Here is a 27,403-nt window from a genome sequence, read left to right as displayed (position 1 = left end):
TTATGTGCCTGGTACACAAGCAATTCCAAAAGCAAGAACATCTTTCTAAGATGTGGGTGAAGGTTACTCCGAGGCTCCATGACCTGCCTGTCCCCTGAGCTGTATTCTGGTCGAGGCGGGTGGGGATGACTCTACTCCTAGATGAGCAGGGTCAAAAGCCAGGTGAGAGATTCCAAAAACACTCTGTGACCATGTAAATCAACTCAAGGTCATAAAGAAGGCAAGGGAGGTCTGAGGGTCTGAGAAAGGGAACCTCTGCCTGGTGACTCTACATGGCTATTGCCTAACTCTCTGACAACCCTGTGCTGCTGGTCTCAACTCTTAAAAAAAAAAACAAACAAAAAAAGGAATGATTTTCACAATTTTTTAAAGAACTACAGGTTGCCAAGTCCATACCTGACTGCCAGTCCCCCATGCCTCCAGTCAGGTTTTAAGAAGCTGGGGTGGTTTAAGGGTGCCTGGGGCGCTCAGGCAGTTAAACATCTACCTTCGGCTCAGCTCATGATCCTAGGGTCCTGGGATCGAGTCCCACATTCGGCTCCGAGCAGGGAGCCTACATCCCCCTCTGCCTGCCGGAGCCCCCTGCTTGTGCTCTTCTGTCTCTCTCTGCTGGGGAAAAAAGGGACTTAGTTCACCTAGATAAACGTGACCAGGACTCAAAGGTTTCAGGGGAGCCTCAGGGGTCAGATCACTGTATCCAAACAAAATTTTCAAGTTATATTGAGCATTCATTCAAGAAAAGCTATCAAAACTGAAGGTATAAATCTTCTAAACACGGCTACGATTCTAAACACAATCTGTACTTTTTCAATAAACAGTAAGTACCTGCTACGTGCTTAAATTGGGCAAAGAATTCAAAGATGATGCTAGCATCATAACTGACAGACTTCTCTAATACATATCACATGTCACCCCTCTTACTAAAGGGTAAGGGTCACATTTAATCACTCTGAACATCAACACAGATGTGAGGTAGGTGTTACCTTAACTCTTGAGACGTTGAAGATTCTCACAGACTGCTACCTTATCCAAGAACATCCCTACCCAGAAGCAATGTGCTGTCCACTTCAGAACCGCCCCCTACCACACCCAGCCGTTCCTGCTTTCCAAGCATCAGAAGCCATGTGTGTGGCCGAAAGCACACAAAAAGCAGGAAGACAAAGAACCTGCCAGATGACACAGATCTCTTACCTATCTCACATTTCTAGACATTACTTGATATCAACATTTCCTTATACTTGAAAGCGAATATTGGTTCAGGATCCTCATCAAACCTACTTTGAGCCAAGACCCTGCTCTCTCTAGGTGTTTCAGGAGCAGATCAGGAAGATTAGCAGGCTGATGTGATTATGTAAATTCCACTGAGGGGTTGGAGACTCCAGGATGCAGTCCTCTCCCATTAAGAGAGTGACAGAGCTGGGCCAGAGGCGCCAAGGAGCTCCGAGAGGCAGAGGCAGAGGCAGAGTTCAGGTCCATGCAGGAACCTGGCCACGGGGACTTACACATGTCCACCGTCCGCATGCGTGGATGACACATGTACCCACACAGGGCCCAACTAAGATTCTGCTTATTGAAGGAAAACGCCAAGATAGCAGTGTCATGGCAAGCTATTAGGGAAATACAAGTGAGCAGCTGAGCTTTCTTTACTCCCGCAGGACAGTGGAGAGCGGAGTACTCAGTTTTAAAAATCTTTTTCTTCCTAAAAGGGGGCAGCAAAGAAATTGTGACTATTACCCACTGACCTTAAGCATTCCTGTCTGGCTTTACTGCTCTTCTTTGTGTGCTGGCCCAGTAAAGACAGGTCCCTTTCCAGCTCTGAGATCTTAATGGAAATCGTTAGCAATGGAAACACTAATTGGGGAAAAAAAATCAAATGATAAGCAAGCAAGCCCAAGGCCGAGAATTTCATATGGCTTCCCACCTTGAGCATTCATGATCTTGACTGTTTGCAGGAGGGGCCCTAACAATGAAAGGCTCTGCTAACAGGGCTTCCAGCTTATTGTCTGTAAGCTCAGGTGTGCAGACCAGGGTGCGGGCAAGCACATGCAAGACCACCATCGGTTCTACTCTCATCTTAGAGAACACAAGCTGGCATTCCTGGGAGGACAACTCGTGACTGTGGGCGTGTGTATGAGAGAAAGGATGCCCACTCTTGTTTCCTAGTCACCAGCAACAAAACATCATGTCTTGAGGTAGCCGGTATGATCGACCTTGGGAAGAACAAGGGAGCGAAATGAAGCAGAAGTGGGGAGAGAGTATGACGTCAGGGACACTGTGGTTTGGAGGACAGGGCTGGAGACAGGAAGCTGACAGGCACCCGGCACTGGAGAAGCTGAGCATCATTATCCACACGCCGTCCACAGCCGCCCATGCCCCAAAAGCGCTGCGGGAGGCAGAAAGAGCCCCATCAGCACCATCACTTTGCCCCTGATCCGGAAGCTTGCTTCACAGTGTCACGGGAAAGAAGTTAGAACCTTGCCAAAGCTCTGTGGCCTTCACTGGTAGGGAATGTTCTGGATACGTGGCATGGGTCTTCTCGAACACTTATCTTCTGCTGCCACGATCCCCCCCACCGTCCTTGTGCAAGCAGCCACTCACATGCCACCTCCCCCTGAGGCTACCTCAGACACTGCGTCCCCTTCTTCTGAGCACGTCTGTCCCCTGTTCCAAGTCCCTTGGATGTGCCCTGCAGCTCTTCACAACCAGTCACTCTGAGCTATCCTCAGTCAGGTTCCCAGCCCTTTCTACAGACAGATGGGATGCTCCAGAATGCACTCGCACAGGGAACAATAAATCCATGGGTCCCAGTGCTATTCCATAGCAGAACCTGGACCAACACACAGACGTTACCAATGGGAAAACCATTCAAGTCACTGTAAGGAAGACACTTCAGACAGTGAGGGTATCTGCCTGAGAAGGCTGGGAAAGGAGGCGCCCAATACCACAAGAGTTCAGGCAGAGGTACCCTAGAGGAAGGGGATTTTCCAGAAAGCATACGATGACCGGCGTAAACATTCTTCTATGACTGGACAGTGAGGAGGTTGTCTCCGTTTCTAGGATATTGTAGTCAAGTGCACTGAACACTTTTGTACACAAATCTTAATGTGCCTCTCTCTCAAGTTCTATGAAATAGATTTTCCAAAGTGGAATCATGGGGTCAATGAAGACAAAACACCCACCAGAAATGTACCAATTCATACTCCTCTCAACAGGACCCTGCCAGGACCATCACTCCATTACCCCAACCCTCTCCTCTGCACATATCTACCAGCTATCAATCTGATGCCAAGCGTTTGGACATGCCACCAAAGGTCTACAGTCATCAACAGAGTAATGAACAGCAACCATCCAACTTGGGCCCATAATACCAGAGGGAGAACTGGTGAAGTTGGAGAGTGAGTAGATTAGCAGGAAATCCAATGTCACCCCATTGTGCTGCAGTCGGTTGGCAGGGGCACTGTGAGTTCACACTGGAGGCCTAAGGCTCTCCCGGCAGTAGGGAGCTCATCGCCCAGCCTCTGTGCACCAGGCCTCTCTCCAGGTCAGAGAAGGACCCAAAAGAACAATGCCTGCTGCCTTGCTGGGCTTCCTCCTGGCTGCGCAGGCATCATGGGCGACAAGCAGCCCGGAAGGGCCAGTCCCATGGGTCAAAAGAGAGAGGAGTCAGACTTCACAGAGAAGAGATTCTGGAGCGTGCAAGACTCCTGGATGAAGGAGGAGGATGAACTGAGGCCGGTTGCTCTCAGGGGAGCTGCGGGAGAGAAGTGCCAACCTAGGTAGGCCCTGCTCAAGGCTGCCAGACAGGTTGCCCAGCACGTGGCTCCTCCTTTCTGCAGGCAGATTCAAAGGCCCTTCTGCAGCACCTCTGAAGTACAGACCTCCAGCTCTGAGAGAATCGAAGGGTCTGTAAGACAGATGACCCTTTATCCCCTCCAAGGCCAAGCCTGTGGCCCACGGGGCATGGGCCCTTCAGCTGAGAGCGAAGGCCGGCAAAGAGGCAGGGAGCCACGGGAGCAGGCCACCAGGTGAGGACGGAGTCTGGAGTACATTTGCCCCTTCCCCATAATAACAAGACCACTTTCACACACGCTGCCTCTGGCTTCCCTGTGGGAATTCACAGGCACCATCTGAGCATTTTCCTGGACAGTCAAGAGGATGGTAGGCTCTATAAGGGGAAACGGGATGCACCCTGCCCTCCTATGAACAGCCCTGACGTGACCTGGAGCACCACTTTGTGACTCACTCGCTGACCTCTCAGAACTTCTAATTAAAGACACCAGCCTGACTATGCATCTCCAGCCTCTTTCTAGACTTAAAGGACACATTCATTCGTTCAATACGTCCCGAACACGTACCAAGACCTGAGCCTATGCCCCAGAGGGAGTGTGGGTGGTGCAGGTAGGAGAACGAGCTAATGAGGAGCAAGGGCGCTCTGCCAGTAAGGAACTCACCAATCATGACAACTGATACCATTTGGAATGTTACAAATAATAGGGCCTTTGCATGTGTGACCTCGCGTAGGCCCGAGCGACTCTGCAAAGTCTGCAAGGTTTATTCCTCCACTTAGATGTTCACTGAGGAACTAGAGACTCGGATGGGAGACTCACCAGCACTATGCCTACTGCTATCTTATCACAATGCCCCAGGATAGGGTGCAAGTCAGCACTTAATAAGGAAATGGAGATTTTGTGTAGGCAAGTGTCTTGAGGGCAGAGTGGCCCTTGGATAGTAGATGGCCTTCGGGGCGAACTTGCCCTGCCCCCCTGCCCTCCCATCTCTGCTAAGCAAGTCTCAACGTGCCTGAGACACACTGTGCTCATGTGCTCTTATAGCACTAGAAATACTAGGGAGCGCTGCCCCTTCACTACCTCCCACCCTTGTCTCAATCTAACTGCAGCTAGAAATGGTTGCCTGCATCTTGGAACCTTAACTCTATTCCATGTTTTGTTTTGTTGTTGTTGTTGTTGTTTTAAATTTTCTAGCTTTCACTATATACAATCTTTGTCTCCCATCGCCTCACCTAGGCCACAAGCTCCAGTGAGATGTGCAGGAGCGTCACGTGAACACACACCCAACACTTGTCCCTACTCTTTGCCCAGCTGGCACCTTTCACCTCCCCAGCATGCCTGCGTTCAACCAACTAAAGGGATTCTGTTAGGACACCCCGCCCGTACCCTACCTAGTGCTTATGACAATTTATTAGATACTTAGTTTCCTTTTTATCTCCTTTCTCCTGTAGACTTTGCTCTCCATAAGGCGAGATCATGCCCCTTCATCGCAGAATTCCAAACACGCAGCAGGGTCTGGCAAATAGAAGGCACCATAAATATTTGCTAAATCAAGAAATTATCACAGACTCCAACTTAGTGGGTTCTGAATTAAGGACCTTTCACCCACCATCACCGGTGTACGTGAGCTGTTTCCCGAGGCTCGTCCTGCCAAAATGATGACAGGAGAGATTCGAGTCCTCAAGCCCTTTATCAGCATCACTGTATTCATGGATGGCCTTCCCTGGCATCTGCAGACGAAGGCTCAAATTCCAGGCTGGACCTGAGCCCTGCTATCTTGCCCCTCTACCTGGGAATTACTGATTGCCAGTGGAGGTTGGAGGCGGGGCTTCCTCTTTCCCACTAGGTGATGGAAAGCAACACTCCCAGTTCAGTGGAAAGCAGGACACACCAGCATGTCCAGCTGTGGTGAGATCACGGACAGGCAGGCGGGCTGGAAGGAGGACCTTTCCCAGCTCTGTTACAGACCTGCATCCGTTTCAGTGTGAGCCCATTAAAAACATCATTTAAGAATGCCTTGGAAAGGTGGCAAAGTCCCCCAACTAATTAACTTTCATCTCTCCTGTCCCTCTGTGCATGGAGGGCCTCGCCCTCTGCCTACCCTCTCCATGAGGAACATTAAAGATAGGACATTAGCCTGAGAACATTGTATTTAAAACAAAAGTACTTCTAAAGATAGCCTCAGATACCCATCTAAATCATCCTGAGTCCATTTCCTGGCCCCATAACCTGCATGGTCAGTGCCCCCAGATGGACCCTACTGGGGTGTCTGATACCCATCAAGAATGTCTTTCATGGTTCATGGGTTGAATTAATTTGATATAAAAATGTCTAAACTGAAAACCTACAAGTTGGAATCATGAGTTTTGGCAAAAAAGCAAGCAGGCCACAGCAGATTTATTAATAACAGAGGCAAAGGAAATTAAAGCAGAAAATTAAAGCAGAAGTTAGTCTAAGTGGGAAAATTCAGTCTGACCCCTTTTGTAAAAGAAGATGATGTGTTCTGTGAGGGGCCACAGAGGCTTTGTTCCCCAACCCTCTCCCCACCCTGGGATACCTGGATACTCCTCTTTCTAGATACCATAAAGGGCCCCCAGAATGCGTGGGCAATGGAACATCTTCAGTGAGTCGTGGGGTTGAGGGGGCTGGAGCTTGTCTGTTTCCTAGTATTTAGGGATGAACGTGCCAATGTAATGCTTCACACCTGTGTGCTTCCCAACACGCCCTGAGCCCCTGTGGAAATCACATCTAGTGATTACCTCTTCAAAACCCGCACACCCACCTCAACCTCCGCTTTCTAAATCCACTTAAATCTGATGCATGAAACATGCCTCTCTGTCCATTTCTTAACAGGCAAGAACAGCAATCAACACAGCAACCGCAGCCCGTTATCCTGGGGAGAACCTCAGAGCAGCCTAGCGCACGTGGGATCTCTGAGAGACACAGAGGGAGGAGTCGAGAGGGTGGCGTGAACGTCCATGCCCGGACCAGCTCTATACACGCTCGGTTTCCTAGCTTTCCAGCAACTTTGTATCTGGGCACATGCACATTTTGGGAATTCAACGATAAAACCTTTCCAATCTCCTATAGAGAGAATACGCTCAAAAGAGAGAGAGAAAGAAAGAGAGAGAGAGACAACAATCCAATGCATTGGGGTCAATGGGAAACACAAACTAGCCTCTTTGGAAGATCTTGAGCAGTACAACTTGGGAGGGAGAAATGAGCATGTGGCCGTGGGTGGCAGGGGCCAGAAAGGGCTCAGGTAGAGCAGAGGCTCCTGTCCTTAAAAGTCACACTCAGAAACAACTGTCCAGCCGGCAAGATGCCATCAGACGCTGCTGGGAGCACTCACTCAGTAATCGCCCACATTTGCCCTCCGTCTTTGAGTATAACCTGTGGGGCACGGGCAATAAAGTTAAAAAAAAAAAAAAAGAAAAAAGTTGGGTGGGGGGAACAAGGCAGGGGCAAATTTGGGTTTGGGAAAATGTACTGACAGTCATGATTTTAATGTGTTCCTAAAACTCACCGAGTGAATCCACCTCACCAAGTAATGTCTGCCTCTCACTCCGTCCCCTTTGTTCCAAGGGACTAAAAATTCTACGCAATTACTCATATCTCCATTATGAATTGCTTTTTACTCTCTGCTGCTCTTGTCAAGCTCGTGTAATCAATACTCTCAATTTCAGAGAGAAAAACAAAGGAACAGAGAAGGTAACTGGCTTGCTTGAATTATGAAATCTTGCTCACTGAAGTCTCCAGGAGCAGCTAGGTCCTTCCAGGCAGAGGCATACAATACTTCCATGGGCGGGGTGGGGGGGGGGGAAAGGCTTCAGTTGAAAGTAAATAAGTATCTCTTATGTTTAAGTGATGTGGTTTCAATGACGACCTTTGGATAAACCAGTGAAGGGAAAAATGAACCCAGAATGACCATTGTGGGCATAGAAAAGGCAGAAATGGGTGTCTGCCATGCCCCCACTGATGGCTCTACTGGTGACACAAGTTAGGTCAGAAGGGCACCAGCTCAAGCATAGGACCCCTAGGGCCAGGAGTAGGTCAGCAGGTTGGCTGGGTGACAGGTGGGCTTCAGTTCTGATGGAAAAGGCAAACTAGAGAGCGAGAGCTCATACCTGTGACTCCTGCAGCAGAGGGGTCCCTGTGGTGTTCCTTCATTCTGGTTCAAATCCATCCCTTGCAGGCCCTTGGCCAGGAAAGGAGTTACTAACAGGACGTCAATAATCCTATCCATACAATGCGGGTCATAATGCAGACCTATCCGACTGCTGTGAGAATTCAGCAAGATCTGTTCTGCCAAGTGTGCCTATCATGGTAGGTGGTTGAGAAATGGCATCTCTTGAATCAACCACTCTCCCTTTGTTTGCCTCAGTGACCACAAATCAAGAAATCCCAGTGATGGTTTTCCTGTTTAATAAGGTGGCTGATTTAGAAGTGGGCTCAAACCCAAAACTCAGCTCCATAATTTCCACCAACGGCTTATAAACAGTGCCAAGCTCTCATCAGCACTCTACCTGGGCCCAGAGCAGGGAAAGGGAAGATCCCATGAGGTTAAAACAGAACACAAGGCAATGCTTGGGCCTTCGGGAGAAGAAATGTGAGCGTTATCAAGATGGAAACATAAACAAGGAATGCAAGCACGATCACACTTCGGTCACGGGCAAGGCCTGGAGTTGGAGAAAGTACGAGGTCGCCATGCAGACACCGAGGAATCACCCACTTTGCACGTGGCCGTGTGTCTTCCAAACCGAGCCAGATATGTGTATGTATAATCAACCCGTTCAAAGCCCCTGTAGCAGGAGGCAGTGCTTTGTTGTAAAACAAAACTGAGATGAAATAACCATCATCCTTTCAAATATCCTCTGAGAGTTTGGTATTTGAGGCACATTCTGTCATGTACTTCTCTCTGACCTCAAACACTTTGATTCTTTTTTTCCAAGTTCACATAAAAGACAGAAAGCTCTCAGATTGGTCTACAGCACCACGAGCCTGGACTCAATCTGAATTCTTCGCCGGTGCAGAGAATTCGTTGTTATTCCAGATAATTAGGAAGCGGAGATAAAGGGCCATTACGTTAGAGAGGCCTAGCCCCACTGGGAAGACTGGCCGCCGGTTCCTTATTTAAAAACAGATTAGTTCCCACTGCTCCCAGAAGGCTTCCAAGGGTACGCTCAGATGTTCTAAGTCCCATCCTGACACCCTTTCCTCCCGCTCACATTGCACTTGCAGAATTTGAGAATGTTGCTTGTCTGCAAGGCTTAAAACAAATGCTTCAATTTTCCATTCTCCAAATGAAAATCAATGGCAACAGAGAGGTAAAATCAATGTTCATTGCTCTGTAGGGAGAATCCCACCCTTAGCTCCCGCCCACCCAGAGCAATAAATCAGAACCAGCCATTTTGATGGGCAGAGAATCCTTATGAGCAGAGCCCTCTGTGGGTTGTATGGCTTTCTGTCCACCCCTGTTTCCTGAGAGGGCATTTTCTTTAAGAAAGCCTAAAACAGCAATTCCAAAATCTAAGTCAGAGAGAATGATACATTGTTGCCTTAAAAACTCTTCTTCCCCCAAAGAGGTCTTTTGCCGGTGGCATTTTTGGCATTGAAACCCAGAGTGTCACTATTTCCCGACAGATCCATTCTGCATTATCTAGCTTTAAAGACTGCTCAGACACCCCACTGACCTGTTCTCCCAGACAACCAATGCTCTGCGTTCTGCTACCACAGATTAGCCTGTGTTCTCTAGGATTTCAGGTAAATAGAACTCAGAGCATATATACTCTTTTCTGGACGATGTCCTTTCACTCAGCAGAGTTATTAGCGAACTTATCCATGCTACTGAATGCATCAATAGCCTATCTCTTTTTATTGCTGAGTAGTAATCCACTGTATGGATGTACCACAATTTGTTTAACCCTTCACCTGCTGATGGACATTTGAGGTTGCTTCTAGCTATTGGCTATCACGAGTAAAACTGCTATGAATATTCATGAGTGAGTGTTTGTAGGGACAGATATTTTCATTGCATAATCCAGATACAGACCTTTTTTCAGACCTGTGTTTCATAAATATCTTCCCTTAGTATGGCTTATCCTTTTCTTACCATGTGTTCTGAAGATCAGTTTTGATGAAATCCAATTTGTTTTTATTTTTTATTATTATTATCTCTTCCTTTTATAGTTCATGATGTTTCTGTGCCCTAATTAAGAAATCTCTGTCAAACCCAAGGTTACTACTCCTGCTTTCTATCAGAAGTTTTATATTCTTAACTCATATTTAGATCTATGATCCATTTCAAGTTAATCTTCTGTATACTATATTATGACAGTCTATAAAATTTGTATCTACAAAGAGTTATAGTATCACAAAGATACTTATTTATAAAAATTAACTGAAGAGAACCCAATACAAATCTTTATTTATAAGATAGGCATCACTTGATGATCAAGTTTTACCAGAAACAAACTAATGGATAAAACCCATTGACTAGAAAAAAGAATGGGAGGAATGTTTAATTACTGTTTTTCGCTTGTGCAAGCACTGCCTATTTCCCATTACTTTTTACTTTTCTGTATCTTTAGTGTTTGCTGTAATAAGCATCAAAGATTGCTATACCAAAAATCAATTAAGATGTTTTTAAAAAGTCATCTCAGAGAAGGCTTTCCAGCTCTGCGCAGCCTTCACAGGGCTCTGAAATGCATAAATGGCCCCTTTGTAGAACCTAAAAGGTGAACACGCTACCAAGAATTCACCTTCTCCCTAGACTGCTCAGTGTGGCTCAACTGCAGGAAGAGACGAAACAAAGATTTTTCCAATGAGAATTCTCCAAAGAGAACATGGGAGGAGCTGAAGCCTCTGGATGAGACCAGATGCAAACCTGAATCCAAACACCACTCTAAAGAGGCGAACTCCAGCCGAGGGAGGCCGGCTGGGTCACTTGGCCGCCCACCAAAATGGTGGCCTGTCCTCCGAGACACTTGGTGCTCACAGACGTGAATTTCAAACAGCTTCTCCATTCACTCCCTCTCCACGGGCAAGGAAAGCTAATGAAATTTTCTCGCTGACGTGCTCACTGTCCTCTGCCTCAATACACTTGACAAGACTGCTAAAGTCTGGAGCCTCACTCGTAATCAGCCCACCGCCGGCCCAGCCGCCTCTCCATGTGTGTGTGCTGCTGCCGATCTGGCACTCGGAGTTTGCCTCTTGAGCTGCTGCAGAGGCCAAACTGGCTGATGGGATTGTCTACAGATGTTTCACGGAGGGAAAGATTACTTCCCTGATGGACGAATAAATAGAGTTGTCAACACTGTCTCCCTGGTCAGAGGGGACCCCTGAAGCAGAATGTGGCAGGACAGATGTTTCATCTGGGAAGGTGTCCAAGACCCGAGGAAAAGGTGTGTGCTAGGCTGATATGGCAGGCCGAGCAAGTCAGCCTCCGAAAGGGAACGGGGGAGGATGGGTCCACAGCCAGAGCCAACACCACTGCCAACCTTCCCCGGCTCAGACCACCTCCCAAATCCTGCTAAAGGAGTAGACATGCTGTCTCAATCACAGCCTCCTCTTGGGGCTGTTTTTCCAATGAACAAAAGGTCCCTATCATGAGAAATGCAGTCATCTTCTTAGTCCTTACCTGCTGTGAATCACAAAGAGGGCAGCAGAAATGACACTGTAATCCTCAGGCTGAACCTCACAGCTTCCTCCAAAAGGAAGGAGAAGCAGGTACAGTCAGGCTGGGAAGGAGGGAGGGCACCTGGAGGGGGCTACCTTCTTCTCAGGAGCATGCTACTGTGGGCTTTCCTGGCTGACCTTCCCGAATGAACGAGACACTAGCAATAATGATGATCATAATTGTTTAAGCAACTGGAAGACGAGCCGTCACAATGTGAGTCTACACTGTGCTCCTGACGCACGTGCATCCCACTGAACTCTCACACAAGGACATGCGTGTACAAAATACCCTGTGCAGGGACTAGCAACACTTATTACCTGGAAACTCTCTCTTGAAGAGTCCTTAGAGGATGTATCCCAAGGAAAAGGAAAGAGGGATGGGTGAGTGCTTTCATTAAACCCACTTTGCAGATGAAAAGGCACAAATTCAGAAAGGTACAGTGACTTGCCAAGGTCACAGAGCAAGAAAGCAGCCAGCTTGGGAACAGAGCCCAGATTGGGTTCATTCCCAAAGCCTTGCTCTTTGTCACTGTAACTCTGTGGCCATCAGGAGAGGTGGGAGATGAGGGTTACACTTGGAACCCAAGCAAACAAGTGGTGGTGTTTCCCACGCGGGCACAAACCACTCACCCCTAGACATGCCCGGTTTCTGCCTCCCCCTTGCACAGACTGGAGCGTAATGCTGACAATTACGTGGCACTCCCAGAGGGGCTACATTCCAGGAGGAAACAGGCAAGAGACTATTCCTGCTGTACGTCCATACACACACATACACAACCCTACGGCTTAAATCTGGAGCACTATCCCAAAAAGGGCATTTGGGTATTTGTGGCAAAAGAGTCTTCATCTTACCACTGGCAGAGAAGGAAGAAATCACGCGCAGCTGGAGAATCTAGTCTAGTTTTCTCAGAGTTTGTATGCTTTAAGAACATTTTCTAGTAATAACAACAATCAACTTTTTGTACATCCCACTCCACCGTGAACTTGATTTTCCTCAAGGGTAGCATAGCGCGTAGCTTCAGTGGGTAATGCGAGCCTGGAACATGGTAGGTACTCGATACCTTTTGGTTAAATGACAGAAAATGAACAAACAGACCAGGACAGGAAAAACGGAGAGGCCAAGGTATTGCAGTCATGGGAAACATCGGCTTTGGGGTTGGACGGTCCTGGGTTTGAATCACGGCTGCCACTTTCTGGGTACCTAAGCCAATTGCTACTGCCTCTCCCTGTCTCAATTCTCTGTCTTCAGAGTGGAGACAACAGCAAATACCAACTTGACAAAATGACTAGAAGAACTCAAAGCGTGTGGGTCTGAGCACCATGCCTGGCACAGGATAGGAGTCTGGGGATGAGATCTGCCTTTACTTCCAGGGAGAATGCTCCAGTCTGCAGGAAAGAGCAGAACCCATTATACCTCGCATCTCAGTTTTACAGAGACAAAGGATGACTGTTTTTATGTGATCATGGAGGCGGAGTCAGGAGCTGCAGGGAAGAGCTCTGCAGAGACAGAAAGGGTGACGGCTTAGCTCCTGGCAGTCTCTGAGCTGGACCATGATGGAGCTTCCCAGGCAGTTCAGAGAAAGCCACTTAGAGAACTGAAGGAAGGAAATTAGAACATGCCCCAAGAGGAGCAGCCAAAGGGACCAGCATTGCTTAGACTTCAAGAAGTGCAGGAAGGGACAGGACAGCCTACATGGTCCCAGGGGCAAAGTGGAATTAACGAGCAAAAGCCACAGGAGGTGCATTTCAGTGGGAATCAAATCCCAGGAAGGCTGTGTTCTCCACCTGAGGTCATGGCAGAGCACACAGTCATATCCAAAACCGGTGGGAAGACTCCGAGGCCCACGGCTATACTTCTCCACCGTACAGCAGTACAGGAAGAAGGGAGATGAGGCACTGAAATCACCTTTCTCCCACCTCCACCCACCCAACCCCACTGGTAAAGGAAGCCTTGCATGCGTGTGTGTGTGTGTGTGTGTGTGCGCACACATGCATGTGCTGGTTCTTGCTTCAAATATTTCTGTAGGACTGAATGCACAAGTAGGCCACACTCAAAGGTTCTCTCTGTCATCTACAAAAGCCTAAGCCCACTAGATGGACAAAGCTGGGAGAAGGCAAGAGGCAAAGGCTTAAGGATCCTAAAGGAGAGTGAGGAGACTTACCTCCCCCAGGCTGGGGAAGAAGGGAGACCGGGTGCGACAGACTGAGAAAACAGTAAGATTTGTTCTCAGGAGGAATGGTGGTGCAGTGGGCCTGAGGAGGAAAGACCCCAAACCCCAGCCTGACAAAGATGCCCACAACCTATGTGGGCGTGAAAGCCAACATCCTGCAGACCTCAAGAAACCTCAAAGGTAAGCAGGTCAGTGGTAACCAAAAGATAAAAGGCTCAGACCTGTTCCCTTGGCTATAAGCTTCTGGATCTCTGGAGTCATTCTGGAAGGAGGAATGGTTCTCACAATGACCAAGAAGGGATTTTCTGTTCATCTGCTCAGATGTGGGCTCAGAGACATATAAAGTTGATTTAAAGCAAATACAGATATTGAAATTCTTTGCAAATCAGTGTTTGAGAATTGAGATTCATACCCAGCAGGATGGCAGGCACCATACACCATATGGATGACAAGGGGCGTGGCTGGGTGGCTCAGTGGGTTAAGCCTCTGCCTTCAGCTTGGGTCGTGATCTCAAGGTCCTGGGATGGAGCCCTCTGCTCAGCGGGGAGCCGGCTTCCTTCTTTCTCTCTCTGCCTGCCTCTCTGCCTACTTGTGATCTATCTCTCTCTGTCAAATAAATAAATAAAATCTTAAAAAAAAAATCAAAGGATGACAAGGGACACCCATGTGGCTTAGTTGGCTAAGTGTCTGCCTTCGGCTCAGGTCATGATCCTGGGGTCCTGGGATCAAGCCCGGCCTCGGGCTCCCTGCTCCCTTGGAAATCTGCTTCTCCCTCTCCCTCTGCCCCCAACTTGTGCTCTCTCTCTCTCTCATAAATAAACAAAATCTTTTTAAAAACAGAAACATGTTCTCTCCTCCCCCCCACCACTGTCTCCCAGTCAGACACTAGGTACCCCCAGATCTGTCAGCTGGAGTGGGCCTCCCAGCCCCCTGCCTTACCTGGGGAATAGGTGCTTGCGGCTGACACACAGGGCCGTCTGGTAGTCCTGGGTCACACATACTTTGTGAGGGCTGCATTTCACCTTCAGGCAGGGGTCTTTGGATGGGTCCAGGGCTAAGGCAAAAAGAACAAGAAGAGGTGGGGGTTAGGACCTCCAGGGAAGTTTGATTTCTCTTTCTACTCAAATAAACAAGTGGGAAATAAACAGACCATGTGTCTGCACTCCATGCCATTTTCTTCGGCTGATGGGGATCAGAATGAACCCCCAAACCAGGGGGAATTCTGTATCTGTGCACGTGCGCTTCTTCAACATCAGGATAGTGATTCCTTTGTGCTTTGGGGAGTTTCAGCATCTCCATCTCAGGCAGGAATTACTTTAAAAATCCTAGAAGCTTACATGCTCCAAGGACCAAGAGCTACTTTTCCCTCTCTCGTTATTTGTCTGCAATTGCTTTTTATGACTTCACCCACGCCTACCTTTACTTATTCCCTGCAACTACAAAAGTCCTTGAGGACAGAGTTTTTGGCCCCGGTTCCATCAACATGGACTGTGTGCATCCATGAGCTTATTTTAAATTTGGGGAGAACTTGAGGATGTGCAAGACCGTTCTGTGCCACACAGAGTTCCGGTATAATAAGGAGGGGGACAAGCTGACACATAAATATTTATCGTGCAAGGCGGGAGGAGATAAGGGCCCTGCCGGGCATATAAAATGATAACAGAGCTTGAGAGAAAAATAGAGATCAATTTCTGGGACACGGATTAATGAAGCATTAATATGTGAACTGGATATTGACGGGGGAGCAGAGTGGGGCAGCAGTCGAGGCATGAAGACCAGCACACGCCGGCACAGGGAGGCACATCTGGGCCACCGGCAAGGCACTCCCCCCTCCCCCGAAGAGCAAGTGTGGCCTGCACGTGGGGATGACAAGGGGAAGGGAGGGGATGTCGATTCAACCCAGGCAGTGGAGAGAGGGAGGGAGGGTCTCCCACAGCAGCAGTTCCTCGACCACAATGTTTCCCAGAACCGGCTGAGCAGCCGGCCCTGGGCTCATCCGTGCTCGGCAAGCTGAGGAACCCACGTTCCTCAGATGCTCAGAGCAGAGAAGAGGCCGTAGGGATTTCTCCGTAAAACAAAAGCAATCGTATCATCTCCCAGCTCCAGGCTGAAAGCCTATTTAGGCAGTAAATCTTTCATAACTTCTCTCTGCAGCCAGAGGAGGGGACATTGCCCCATGTCCTCCCCACAGAGATAGGCAGTTACACCAATTGTCATCCCAAGCAGGGACAGAACACCTGCCCGGAGAAATGCCATCGTCCCGGCTACAGGCTGGGTCCCTCGGTGACCATGAAACCCTTGCGCTTAGAGAAGTCCTGTTTCCTCTCAGCCCACATGGACCCCAAGTCTCAAGACCACCTCCCTCCAAAGGCTGCGGCTGCGGGGTATGTCTCAGGGGATGGGAACCCACAAGACTCAGAGGCCTTTGTGCTGCGTGAACAGCTCAGGAGGCTCGCTCCGCTGCAGCAGCCTCGGCTGCCGTCCACACCAGCAGGGTACATTGGTTTGGCCAGTCAAGTCAGCAACTAGTCCCAGGTCCTGGTCCCCAGGGAGTCATCGGCACAGCCTTCTCCCCAAGGGACTGTCTGTCTGCCTGAAGCTTAGCAGAGGGAAATGAGCTGCAGGACGAAAAAAGAGGCTAATTCAAGCCCCAGGGACAGAGTGTTCGCTTTGAACTCCTCAGCTAAGGGCTGCATCCGGCAGGCAAACGACGGGGCAGGGGTGGGTGGGGGAAGCCTGTGTCTGCTCACAGAGTCCCCGAGGCTGGGCCTTCTGGAAACTCACAGCAAAGTCTTCCCAGTCCTAGGTGGAATGCTCCTCGTCCTCAGGATGTCCACCTGAGAAGCCAGGAGCCTGGCGCGGCCTCAGGCCACAGGCCTCCTCCGTGGGCAATGTCTCCCACCCCAACCCCTAGAGTGGCCGCCCCACCAACTCTGACCTGCTTTCCAAGACTCATGCAAAATTAAGCCCACCTGCAGAATGACTGCAGGACAAGCACTGATGACCACCATGCCAATCCTTTGCGGGGCCCTCCTCACCGCAGGAGAAAGTCAGACATCAGGGAGCTCCAGGAACTCAGGGACCAGATCACAGGCAGCCCCCACCAAGGTACCAGCTTCAGCATTTCCCTGACAGGGGCTCAGCGCTGCAGAACCCCGGGGACTTTCACTGGAGTGTGAGGCCAAGGTGGAAACTGACAGGGCGATGCATAGCAAAATCTGGTGCACTGTAGGACCCGCTTCAGGGCCAAACCTGGGGTTCTCTTTCTCTCTGCAGGCAACTCCACAAACATCCACATCCACACTGTGGCCCAGATGACCTCCATGTACGGTGCCATCTCAGAGCGACTGGGTGAGCTGCTGGGTGACGAAGTACGGAAGAGCAGGCTCCAGGCCCAGTATTTCGGAGTCTGAATGCCAGCTCTGCGGCTCCCCCATGCCTCAGTTTCTCCTTCTACGTGGGATATACAATGCCATTGCTGTTGTTTGGGTTGTCAGGAGGAGTCCACGAGTTCATATTTGCGAGTATGTAACAGACCTCGTCTAGGTTATACCACTTGTAGGTGTTTGCTCCTTTTTTGAGCATTGTGTCCCCAGAATGAATAAGACGACTTCGTACTAACAAGGATAGCTTGACACTTACCCATGGCTTCAGACATGCGGGTCATGAACCAAGCCCTCTAACTGGATTACCATATATAGTTCGTGAAACCACCCAAAGAGGCAGCTGCTAGTAATGTGCCCATTTTACAAACGAAAGTCTTAAAGAGGAGTCACTGATGAGCAGTGCAGAGGGAATGTCACCCCCAACCACCTGACTCCAGAACACAAACTTCTCACCTTCAGAGGCCAGCGGGGTGAGAATCACCTAGGATCTCCCGTGAGGACTTAACCGTGGGGCCACACCTCACACCAAGTCGAGAGCCCAAGTGCACCAGGTTCTTGGGAGGTCCTCAGGGCAGAAAGAGGCTCAGGGTCTAACACAAGGACAGCTAGGGAATCTGGTGCCCAGGCCGGAACCATGGCCTGACAGCCCCAGGGCTTCCCGGGAAGGTGAGGAGTCCGGCCCTGGGCAACCGCATGCTCTGTGTGCCGCCTCTGAAGGCGGCAACCATCCAGCTAACAACACAGACCACTGATTTGGTCAGTTTTCTTTCTGCAGCCTTGGCACATAGTGAACAACTATAAATCACCACTCCTCTAATTCACGAAGCCGGCATTTCTTCAAAACAAACAACCCAAAATCCAACCATAAAGACTACGAAATGAAAACCAGTCCCTTAACTCCATACACATACTTAACAATTTGCATACAGAAATAAAGTCTGCTAAACATTAATTACCAGGGTCTGAATACTTCAAACATGTATGCGAATTATTTTGAGTAAATGAACTTTGCAGAACAACAAAACAGTAATAAATCAAGCTGTCGGTGTTCATTTTAATCACCACGGTGCATTTTGTGTCTGAAAAACAGCAACGCTGAGATTAAGAGGGGATGAGGATGATGAAGGGAGTGTGTCATCTGCCTTTAAATGCGGCCTCCCAGCGGTGCTTTTCTGAGGAACCCCAGTGCCCACGGTGACACCGGAGAGCAGCCGACAGCCGCAGTGGACAGAGCTATGTGGCTCCACTTTGTAAAGGGAATGATAACAGATCAGAATAGTAAGTGGCATTTGAGAGGCCCTTTAATAAGGGGCAGGGAAATTGCTCAGGGAAAGAAGTAGGGAGAGAAAGCTGAGTGTTAGTGATGACCAGGAGCAGGCCTAGAAGCTTCCTTGTCAAGGGACTAATGATTTCAGGAACCTGTGTTCCAAGTTTCTCCCTCTCCCACCACAGGCTTGACAACAGGACGTAGCACTGCCCACAGGATGGCAGAGTCCTGGATCGCCTGCCCCAGTCCCGTCCCCTCAGGACTTCTGAGGCCCACAGGACTTCTGTGGACTCCACGAGGCCAGTGTCCCTGACCTAGAGCGCTCCCCCACGAGTGCTCCATGTCCTCTCTCCTGCCCATTCCCCAACACCAATCAAAGGTCAGCTGGCACAGAACACATGCCCGATTAATTTGTTTCATAATTTTTAAAGAAATTGTTTTCCAAGAAGAAAAGAGGAATAAATTAATTTCAAGAGAGATGTAGTAAGCTGAAAAACACTGAATTTGAAAGCAAGTTCATTATAGGCTTCGCGTCTTTTTTTTTTTTTTTAATTCATTTTCATTTTTAAGCTCAGGGCTTGGTCTCAATTAAGGTTGTGATATTTTAATTATCTTAATTGTTTCTAAACTTGTTTTCCAGTTCGAGTTACTTTTTAATTAGCTACATTGATTTTGAAAATCCAGAACCAAGCCTTTTTACTGTCTGAGGGCATATCCTGTAAGCTCATGGACAGAGGCCCAGAACCCCCGTGAGAGTGGAGCGGGAGACCCCCTCAGAGCTTCTGAGAGGAGGGCAGGTTCCATTTTGTTCATTGGCCACAGAATCCCTGAGAGGTACCTGGGGCACTGACACACATGTGGATCTATTCCATTAACACCCGCAGAGTCTCTGCTCTGTGCGGGCTGGAGGCTGGCACCTCCAGAGGGAGCAGGACCACGTTCCTGGCCCCAGGGCTTCGCAGCTCTCAGGGAGGCCAGGCAACAGGAGGCGAAGTTCAGTGTGGTAGAGGAGAGGTGCAGGACCTCGCCTGGATCTTCAGCGAGTGAGACATCCTTGACAGACAGCCATCTATGGAAAATGGGTTCAAGCCCAACGATAGGATGAAAAAGAACATTCTAGGTAGGAGGCGCCTTTCTTCACCAGAGAGATCAAGGCGAGTCTGGGGAACGGAAGTGTTTCATTTGGCTCCTGATGGGCTGGAGTAGGGCTGGTAGATGACACAACAGGAGAGGGCGGCAGCGTCACCATGAAGGGCCTTGAGAGCACATGGAGGACTCCAGAGGACCATGGCCCTGCAAGTGCTGCAGGGAGATGCACACAGCAGAACCCAGCCTCCCAAACTGACGTGAATGGAGAGGGCATACACCCGTTTCAGCCCAAATAGCACTTTGTCAAGAAGAGACAAGCTGCAAACTTTGGGCCTCCAAAGAAGAAGGGGTCTTGGGGTAGAGGTCTCTGTGGCCACCTCTCAGAGCCCTCTTTCCTCCTGTGAGGAACCTCTGGGGACTCGAAGCCACACAGGATCCTGGGAGGCAACAAGCCTACCCGCTGAGTCAAACGAGCCAAGACATCATCTCAAACAGCCGTATGAACTTGTGGTCCATGCCAGTAACTCCTGGAAACTTCCACAGACAAGAGGCCACTCAATTTACAAAAAGTTGACAAATTAATGAATGTTTGTTGTCTCCTCATTGCTTTTAAGGCTGCTCTCTGCCTGAATCACACTCAACCGCGGTTCATCTGAAGAGCAGACACTCCCAGTGATTCATTAGGAGTGACTTAATGGATGGATGACAAAGAAATGACTCCAAACTGCGAAAATCTCGTCAAGCTAAGATGCCAAACATTTATTACAGCTTGTCTGTCCCCATGGTAACCTGTGCCTGCGTCTCGCTTCCCCTCTCCTCTACGGAGGGGCTTGTTCACTGGCTGACGGCAGAGCCTCACAGAATACAAAAGAGAAGATTCTGCCCACAGAACTGTGCCGGAACCAGACAAGAATGGCCATAGGGAAGACCTCTGTCACCGGTTTCAGTTTTCTCTGCAAGGCACCGGCCATGTTCATCAGAGGCCGAACCAAGGGGCCCATGGGCTATGCGGCTAAGTCAGCCAGGCAGCTGAGTGGTAGAGACAGGTGACCCTGTGTGCCCAAGATGGCCGAATGGCAGTGGGTGGGGACAGGGACAGATTAGGACAAAGGGGTAGAAGATAAAAAGCTGCATCTGACCAAAAGCACCCCTCCTGAGAAGAGAGATTTTCTTTCCCCTCCAAAACGAGAAGCCGAGAACACTCTTCTTTGTGTTAAAACTAAAAACATCCTCTCTCTTACACTGTGTGTGTGTGTGTGTGTCTGGTGGGCGGTAAGGGCTAGGGTGGTATGAGCTGGTAACAGCCTTTTTTGGAGGGATTGGCAATTAATCTGCCATGTCCCTAAATGCTAACAATTATTATATATAATATATATATATTATATATATATATAACAAATATTATATATATAATATATATATTATATATTATATATATTATATAGATGGGCATATAGGAGTTCAGGATATTACCCCCTCAACTTTTTAGTACATATGAAAATTCTAGAATTTAAAGGAAAGGAGAGAGAAAAAGAAATATCCTATGAGCCAGCAAGTCAGCACGTTAGGCAAACATGTACATCTTAATGGTCTACGGTAAGGGAAAGTCATCAACAACTTGAATGTCCATCTCCTTTACCCGGCTTGGGTGCCTTAACAAAATAACACAGCCTGGGTGACTTGGACAACAGACTTTGATTTCTCACAGTTCTGGGGGCAGGGGAATCTGAGATCAAGCTGCCATCAGGGTCAGGCTCTTGTGAGAGCTCTCTTCCTGTCTTGCGGGTAGATGGGCACCATCTCAGTCTGTCTTGATGGCCTTTTCTCAGGGCACACAGAGAGCAAGTCAAAGACACCTATGCTAGAGGACTTGGGCCCTACCCTGATGATATTACTTAACCTTCATTAGGTCTTTAGAGGATCCTCCCCTCCAAATAGAGCCGCAGGAGGGTTAAGGCTTCAACATACAAAACATTCAGTCCATATCACCATGTATAGGGAAACAGCTACCTCAATTACAAGACATGTCTTCATGAAATCTTGCCCAGCTATTATAAAAGAGGAAGTAGATCAGTACGTACTAACACAGGTAGATGTTTATAACAAATTAAGTGAAAAAGCATGTTAAAATATTTGAAATGGCAGAGTAATTTCCCAACACTGTATGGCTAATAAATAGCAAAGCCAGTACTCAAAAATCAGGTCTGTATGCTTCTTAGGGAGATCTCTTTCCCTCTGCTCTCCTGCCTAAGAAGTCTCTCTGACCACAAAGTCCTAGCCTCCACCCACTCACAGAACAGGACTCTCCATTTCTCCACTGGCCTCCCCCTCCTGGGGCTATCCCTGTAATAATCTGCAAATGAATTCAGACTCCCTATGCCCCGGGGCCAACACCACTGCTGTAGCCTGTCACTGATGGGTTTATAAACACCACCTGCAAAAAAAGCAGTCTCCTGCTTCTAGGAGAATTGTGCTGGCAGCAAAGCAACAATGAAGTCAGGACCATCGCTGGGAGCAAGAACAAGTGTCCAGTCCTATGAGAATTTGCAATTTGCCTCCCAGGTGTAAAAGTTAAGTATTCCCCATGCTGGCTAGAAAGGGCTTTCTCCACCTTTGAGGTCATGTGCAAGAGGAGACATTAAAAGCAACCACTGATAAGTGCGACAGGGCTGTTTTACAAGTTCTGATCACTAGAAAAGAATGCATTAAGAAAAGTCTACTAGAGCAGCAGTGAAAATAGGCTCCAGAGATCACAAGCCACAGAATTCTAGGAGCCTGGCCAGCCAATCCCCCCTCCTCAAAGCTATCATCCTATACCTTCCTCTGCTCCCCAGCTGCTCTGGGATGGTAAAGACAAGGACCCTCACTCTGTTTCTGCCAAAAAACTGACCTCCCTATGAAAGTGGGATGGGGAAAAGGAGAATAAAGGGGAGAAGATGGAGAACTAAGTGGAAAGAAAGGGAAAGAGAGAGCATTTTATGACATAATGCAGCATCCATTTAGGGGACTGACAATGGTGACAGCGACATCTACCAACTTGTAGAATAATGTACTATTATTCTACGTAACCAATGAAGACGTGGAGGCAGAGATTAGTTCATATCTCTTTCCTCTTTACCAATGAGGAAACTGACACCAAATGGTAAGTAACCTGTCTCTAGTCACACAGCTGGTTACATCTGGGCTTGAAACTACAGGAGTCTCACACCAAGGCCAATGTCCACAGCCACTAGGCCACTCATGTGACAGGGATAAAGGTGACAACTATAGTACCAAGCAGCAGTATGTTGAATCCCTCTGTCCCCCTCGCCCAAAAATCATTCGTCCCTGGGATCTCCCACTACGAATTTCTTACTATGAAGAAAACATTGTACTATCAGAAGGCAAAGCCAGACAGTTGGACATTTGAGTAAGCTGACAGCACTTTGACAATGAATATGAGAGTCAAAGTTTCTTTTCAAGGTGATGCTCATGCCCAGAGAACTTAACATTCTTTCTGGCTTAAAAAACAATACGGACCAGGTGAGCCTTGCTGTTCCTTCTGTGAGGTATTCTATGAAGCCAATCTATGGCCCACATCACTGATGAGGAGATGCATGACCCCTTGAGCAACATGGTTTGGGATGACCAGCTCAAGCAACAGGACCTGCACCTGACCTCAGTTCTCTGTGGAGGGACAAGACACCATCTACAGAGAAGTCTTAACCTTCCCATCCATCAGAATGGCCAGAATGCATTAACATGTTGTAACGGTAAAGGTCCTCGGGTATTACTTCATGGTAATTGGCAGAAATTGTTCAGAGAACATTTATGAAGAAAGGAGAGAGAATTATTGAAAATATCCAAGACCAGTTCTATAACCTAGGAAAACAAGAAGACAGAAAAAGCACAATAAGAGGTACTACCAAGAAAAGGGTATACTTAAAAGAGTCTTGTAGCTCATTAAGTCTATGTGGGTTTTTTTAAGATTTTATTTATTTATTTGACAGAGATCACAAGTAGGCAGAGAGGCAGGCAGAGAGAGAGGAGGAAGCAGGCTCCCTGATTAGCAGAGAGCCCGATGTGGGGCTTGATCCCAGGACCCTGGGATCATGACCTGAGCTGAAGGTAGAGGCTTTAACCCACTGAGCCACCCAGGTGCCTCTACTTTTTAACCCATTAAAATTCCTATAATACATGAAGGTTTTCACAAAGAATGAACTCCTTTCTGCTGGTGAACATGGCTCTGTCATGATTCAGCAGTCCTAATAGTTGACCATGTAAGAATAGGGAAATACAGAAACTCCACAAATTTAAAAATATATATATATATACATATTCCTTCCAGAAGAAGAACACCTACAGATTTGGATCAAAGAGGAGAGGGGTTTAAGAGGAGAGGCACAACTATGCCACTTCCTGCCTATGTGGTCCAAATGGGTCACTCTTTAGGATTCAAATGCAGATGAAACGATCTACTTCACTTGGGTATTGTGAGGATCTGATGCCTGAAGGTTGCCCAGCACAAGGCCTGCCACATAGCGCGTGTTCAGTTACACTCACCACTCTTTTAGCTCTCTCTTCAAATATGGAAAGTGGATATGCATGGAGAGCAAGGAACCCTACACACTTCAGAGACACAAGATACCAGGGCAGTCAAAAAACGGGCAGAAGACATGAAGAGACATTTCTCCAAAGAAGACATCCAGATGGCCAACAGACACATGAAAAATGCTCAACATCACTCAGCATCAGGGAAATGCAAATCAAAACCACAGTGAGATACCAACTCACACCTGTGAGATGGCTAAAATAAAAAACACAAGAGAAAAACGCTGGTGAGGATGTGGAGAAAAATGAAACTTCTTGCACTGTCGGTGGGAATGCAAGCTGGTACAGCCAACTCTGGAAAACAGTATGGAGATTCCTCAAAAAATTAAAAATAGAACTACCCTATCATTCAGTAAGCGCACTATTAGATATTTATCCCCAAAATACAAAAACACTAATTCAAAGGTATACATCCAGCCCTGTGTTTATTGCAGCATTATTTACACTAGCGAAACCATGGAAACGGCCCAAGTGTCCACTGAGAGATGAATGGATAAAGATGCAGTAGGCACATACAATGAAATATTCAGCCATAGGAAATAATAAAGAGTTGCCATTTGCAGAAACATGGATGGAGCTGGAGAAGAGACAGTAGAGGTCAGAGAAAGACAAATACCATACGATCTCATCCACATGTGGAATTCAAGAGATAAAACAAAGGAACAAAGAAAAAATAAAAGAGAGTGAAACTAAGAAATAAGAGTCTTAACTATAGAGAATAGACGGATGTTTACCAGAGGGGAAGTGGGAGGCAGGATGGGTAAAATGGGTGATGAGGATTAAAGAGTACACTTATCGTGATGAAAAATAAATTAAGCTAAATTTAATTAAATGTAATTTAATTTTAAAAAGATCCTGGAGCTACAGTTCTTTTCAGTCCTTCCAATTTCAAATGGAAGACCTCCTTGTACAAAGAGAAACTTCAACATTTCTCATTGATCATCAGGCTCAGGGTCTCCTTTATCCAGAAAACGTGTGCTGAGGAACCAACCCCATACCACTGCTAGACCCACCATATGACAATGAAGGAGTTCATGCATCTCTAGCAGAGCTGTGCTCTGCCTTGTCTCATCTCAGAGATGATTAGGTCTGGGAGTGAAGAAGGGAAACCTTTTTTTTTTTTTTTTTTTTTTTTTTGCTCAAAATTACATGCACTAAATACAAACAAAGCCTTGTTAACAAACCTACATGGTCACAGTCTTTGTTCTGTTTGTTTTGAGAGAAGGTATTTTTGGGCTTTGAAAAGTCTCTATTGGAAAGTCATGGAATTTGAGTCTTAAGGTATTCTGAGGCCTACATTCAGGCACCACCAATTAAATGTTGGCAGGGGGCACAACAACTAAGGATAAAGAATCTGACAAACACTGTTGATCCAAGCAGACAAGGACACGAGTGCAGAGAACATGAGGTGTGCTGGGTACAAATGGGCAGCAGGGTTTTTAGCAAGGAAGGCTTTGTGCCCAAGTTTTGTGCCTTCCAATCCTTAGCCAGAGGCTATCCATCTGACTGCTTCTGCCCTGTCTTATAAAGCTTGTCATGGACAGATGTTAACTGAAACCAGAACAATAAAGTCTGCAGGGAAATACTGCCCCAAATTAGACACGGGGACATTCAAAGGACCTCTAAGAGCCTGAGATGAGGCAGTCACTTCTGTAATGTGGCATCGTGAGAAGCAGAACCTCAGCCCAGAGCTCTAGTGAGGTAGTGTGATGCTCACTCACCGGCCACCTCCCTTCCAAGTCCAAAAATCAGTACGAGAAGGCCAAACAGTCCCACACCCCATGTGTCTACTACAGCCCTGTCTCCTTTTCCTGTTTTCCAAAATCTAACCTAGTTCTTGCTTCTCAGACTGGAGCAAGCCAAGGAGAATGAAAATCTATAGTGGTTATTCCTGTAGCATTTATTTTCCTAGGGGGGTAAGCAATTTAAAACTTTTTTTTTTTTTTTTAGATTTTTATTTATTTATTTGACACACAGAGAGAGATCGGAGGGTAAGCAGAGCAGCAGGCAGAGAGAGAGGGGGAAGAAGGCTCCCCGCTGAGCAGAGAGCCCGATGTGGGGCTCAATCCCAGAGATCATGACCTGAGCCAAAGGCAGAGGCTGAACCCACTGAGCCACCCAGGCACCCCTAAAACTTTTTTTAAAGTATTAAGGCAATCACCAGTCTACTAGAGAACACAATACAAACTTCATTTAAATTTGTATAAAGAGACTCCAGAATTGTATGTGCTCTCAGTAGGTTCTGTCCCCTGAACCTCATGATAGATGCTTGTTCTAGCCTGTCCTCAGAGGCTCTCTGGTAGAAAAGTTTCAGAAGTGTTGAAAGTGTTCACCAAGTTTAAAAGGTCCTAAGAATGAAGCGGAGATCTCTCCAGGGTACTGATACCTACAATGGAAAAATCAATAGGAGGAAAAGTACATTCAAAGAACTTTCATAAGTAAATTCTTCATTCTTGCAGGACCAGCTGAAGCTAGTGAATCAAAACTGTATCCCATCCTGGAACAGACTCCCCAGGCATCTGTTCGCAGGGATCTCAGTCCCACCAGTGAAAGGCCCCAGGATATTTCAGAGAACCGATTCTGCATAATCCAAAGCTTTTCTGAGAGCCTTCAATGTGCCAAGCACTGGGTGAGGTTTACAAAAGAGTTACAAAGCATTTGTGGCTCCCTAGGTATGAATATCAAAATTAAAGCTTTTATGACTTTCATCCCTCCCACTGTTAATTTTTTAGCAACACTTGGCTCCGGCTTTATAAATGGGTAATCAGAGACTACACATTTCCAAGTCCTTTCTTTCTTCAATTAGGGCAGATTCATTTCTGCTTCCGTGGGATGGTTCCCAAGGCTATTAAATTCCATTCCTTAACTGATAACATTGAAGCAGTCATGACAAAGTTAGTGCTGATTGGAACAGGGATTTCTTTGGGCACCTTCTAAGCTATTAGAGAGCACTTCAAACTGAGAGAAGAATGGCTGTATCTCCCAATGCAGGATTCAGTAAATCTGTATCATTTAAGTCTTGCGTATTCTTGTTCCTTTGTTTTTGTGTCCCACCTTATTCAATCATTGCTAAAATACTTTCCATGCGCATCCAAATCAGCTAAGCAAGTTAGTTTCAACCTGGCCTATAACCAGCTCTCTTGTCTGCCTCTTTACCAGTGTGTCCCTCAATGGCCAATTACCTCCCTTCCATTACTCTAAGATAAAGACTATACTGCTAATATAGAACATAAATCAGGTCTTAACTGCACATGGAAGACGGATTCAACAATAAATAATGAAAAAGCACCTATGAGGTTTCCTAAGACAAATATGGAATAAACACAAGGAGTAAAATCTTTCATTTTCATTCTTTAGCAATAAATGCTGAGTACCCAGCAGGTAAAACAGAGCAGAGAGATAATCATCTTTGGATACTAGAATGGCTGCAACGTT

General features: G+C 47.4%; 1 protein-coding gene across 2 annotated transcripts in view; it reads right to left on the bottom strand.

The window, feature by feature from the left end:
* SPOCK1 (SPARC (osteonectin), cwcv and kazal like domains proteoglycan 1) overlaps nucleotides 1-27,403 on the bottom strand; it is a 500,003-nt gene that overhangs the window by 135,503 nt on the left and 337,097 nt on the right. For both annotated transcript variants that reach the window (XM_045075472.1, XM_004744908.3), the window contains one exon: nucleotides 14,576-14,690. In XM_045075472.1, coding sequence (XP_044931407.1) covers nucleotides 14,576-14,690 — 115 coding nt within the window. The remainder of the gene's footprint in view (nucleotides 1-14,575; nucleotides 14,691-27,403) is intronic.

The sequence above is a fragment of the Mustela putorius genome, unplaced genomic scaffold (genome assembly GCF_011764305.1).
Source record: "Mustela putorius furo isolate JIRA1106 unplaced genomic scaffold, ASM1176430v1.1 tig00000145_pilon_pilon_pilon, whole genome shotgun sequence".
Lineage (NCBI taxonomy): Eukaryota > Metazoa > Chordata > Mammalia > Carnivora > Mustelidae > Mustela > Mustela putorius.
This window is presented reverse-complemented; position numbering and strand designations above follow the sequence as displayed.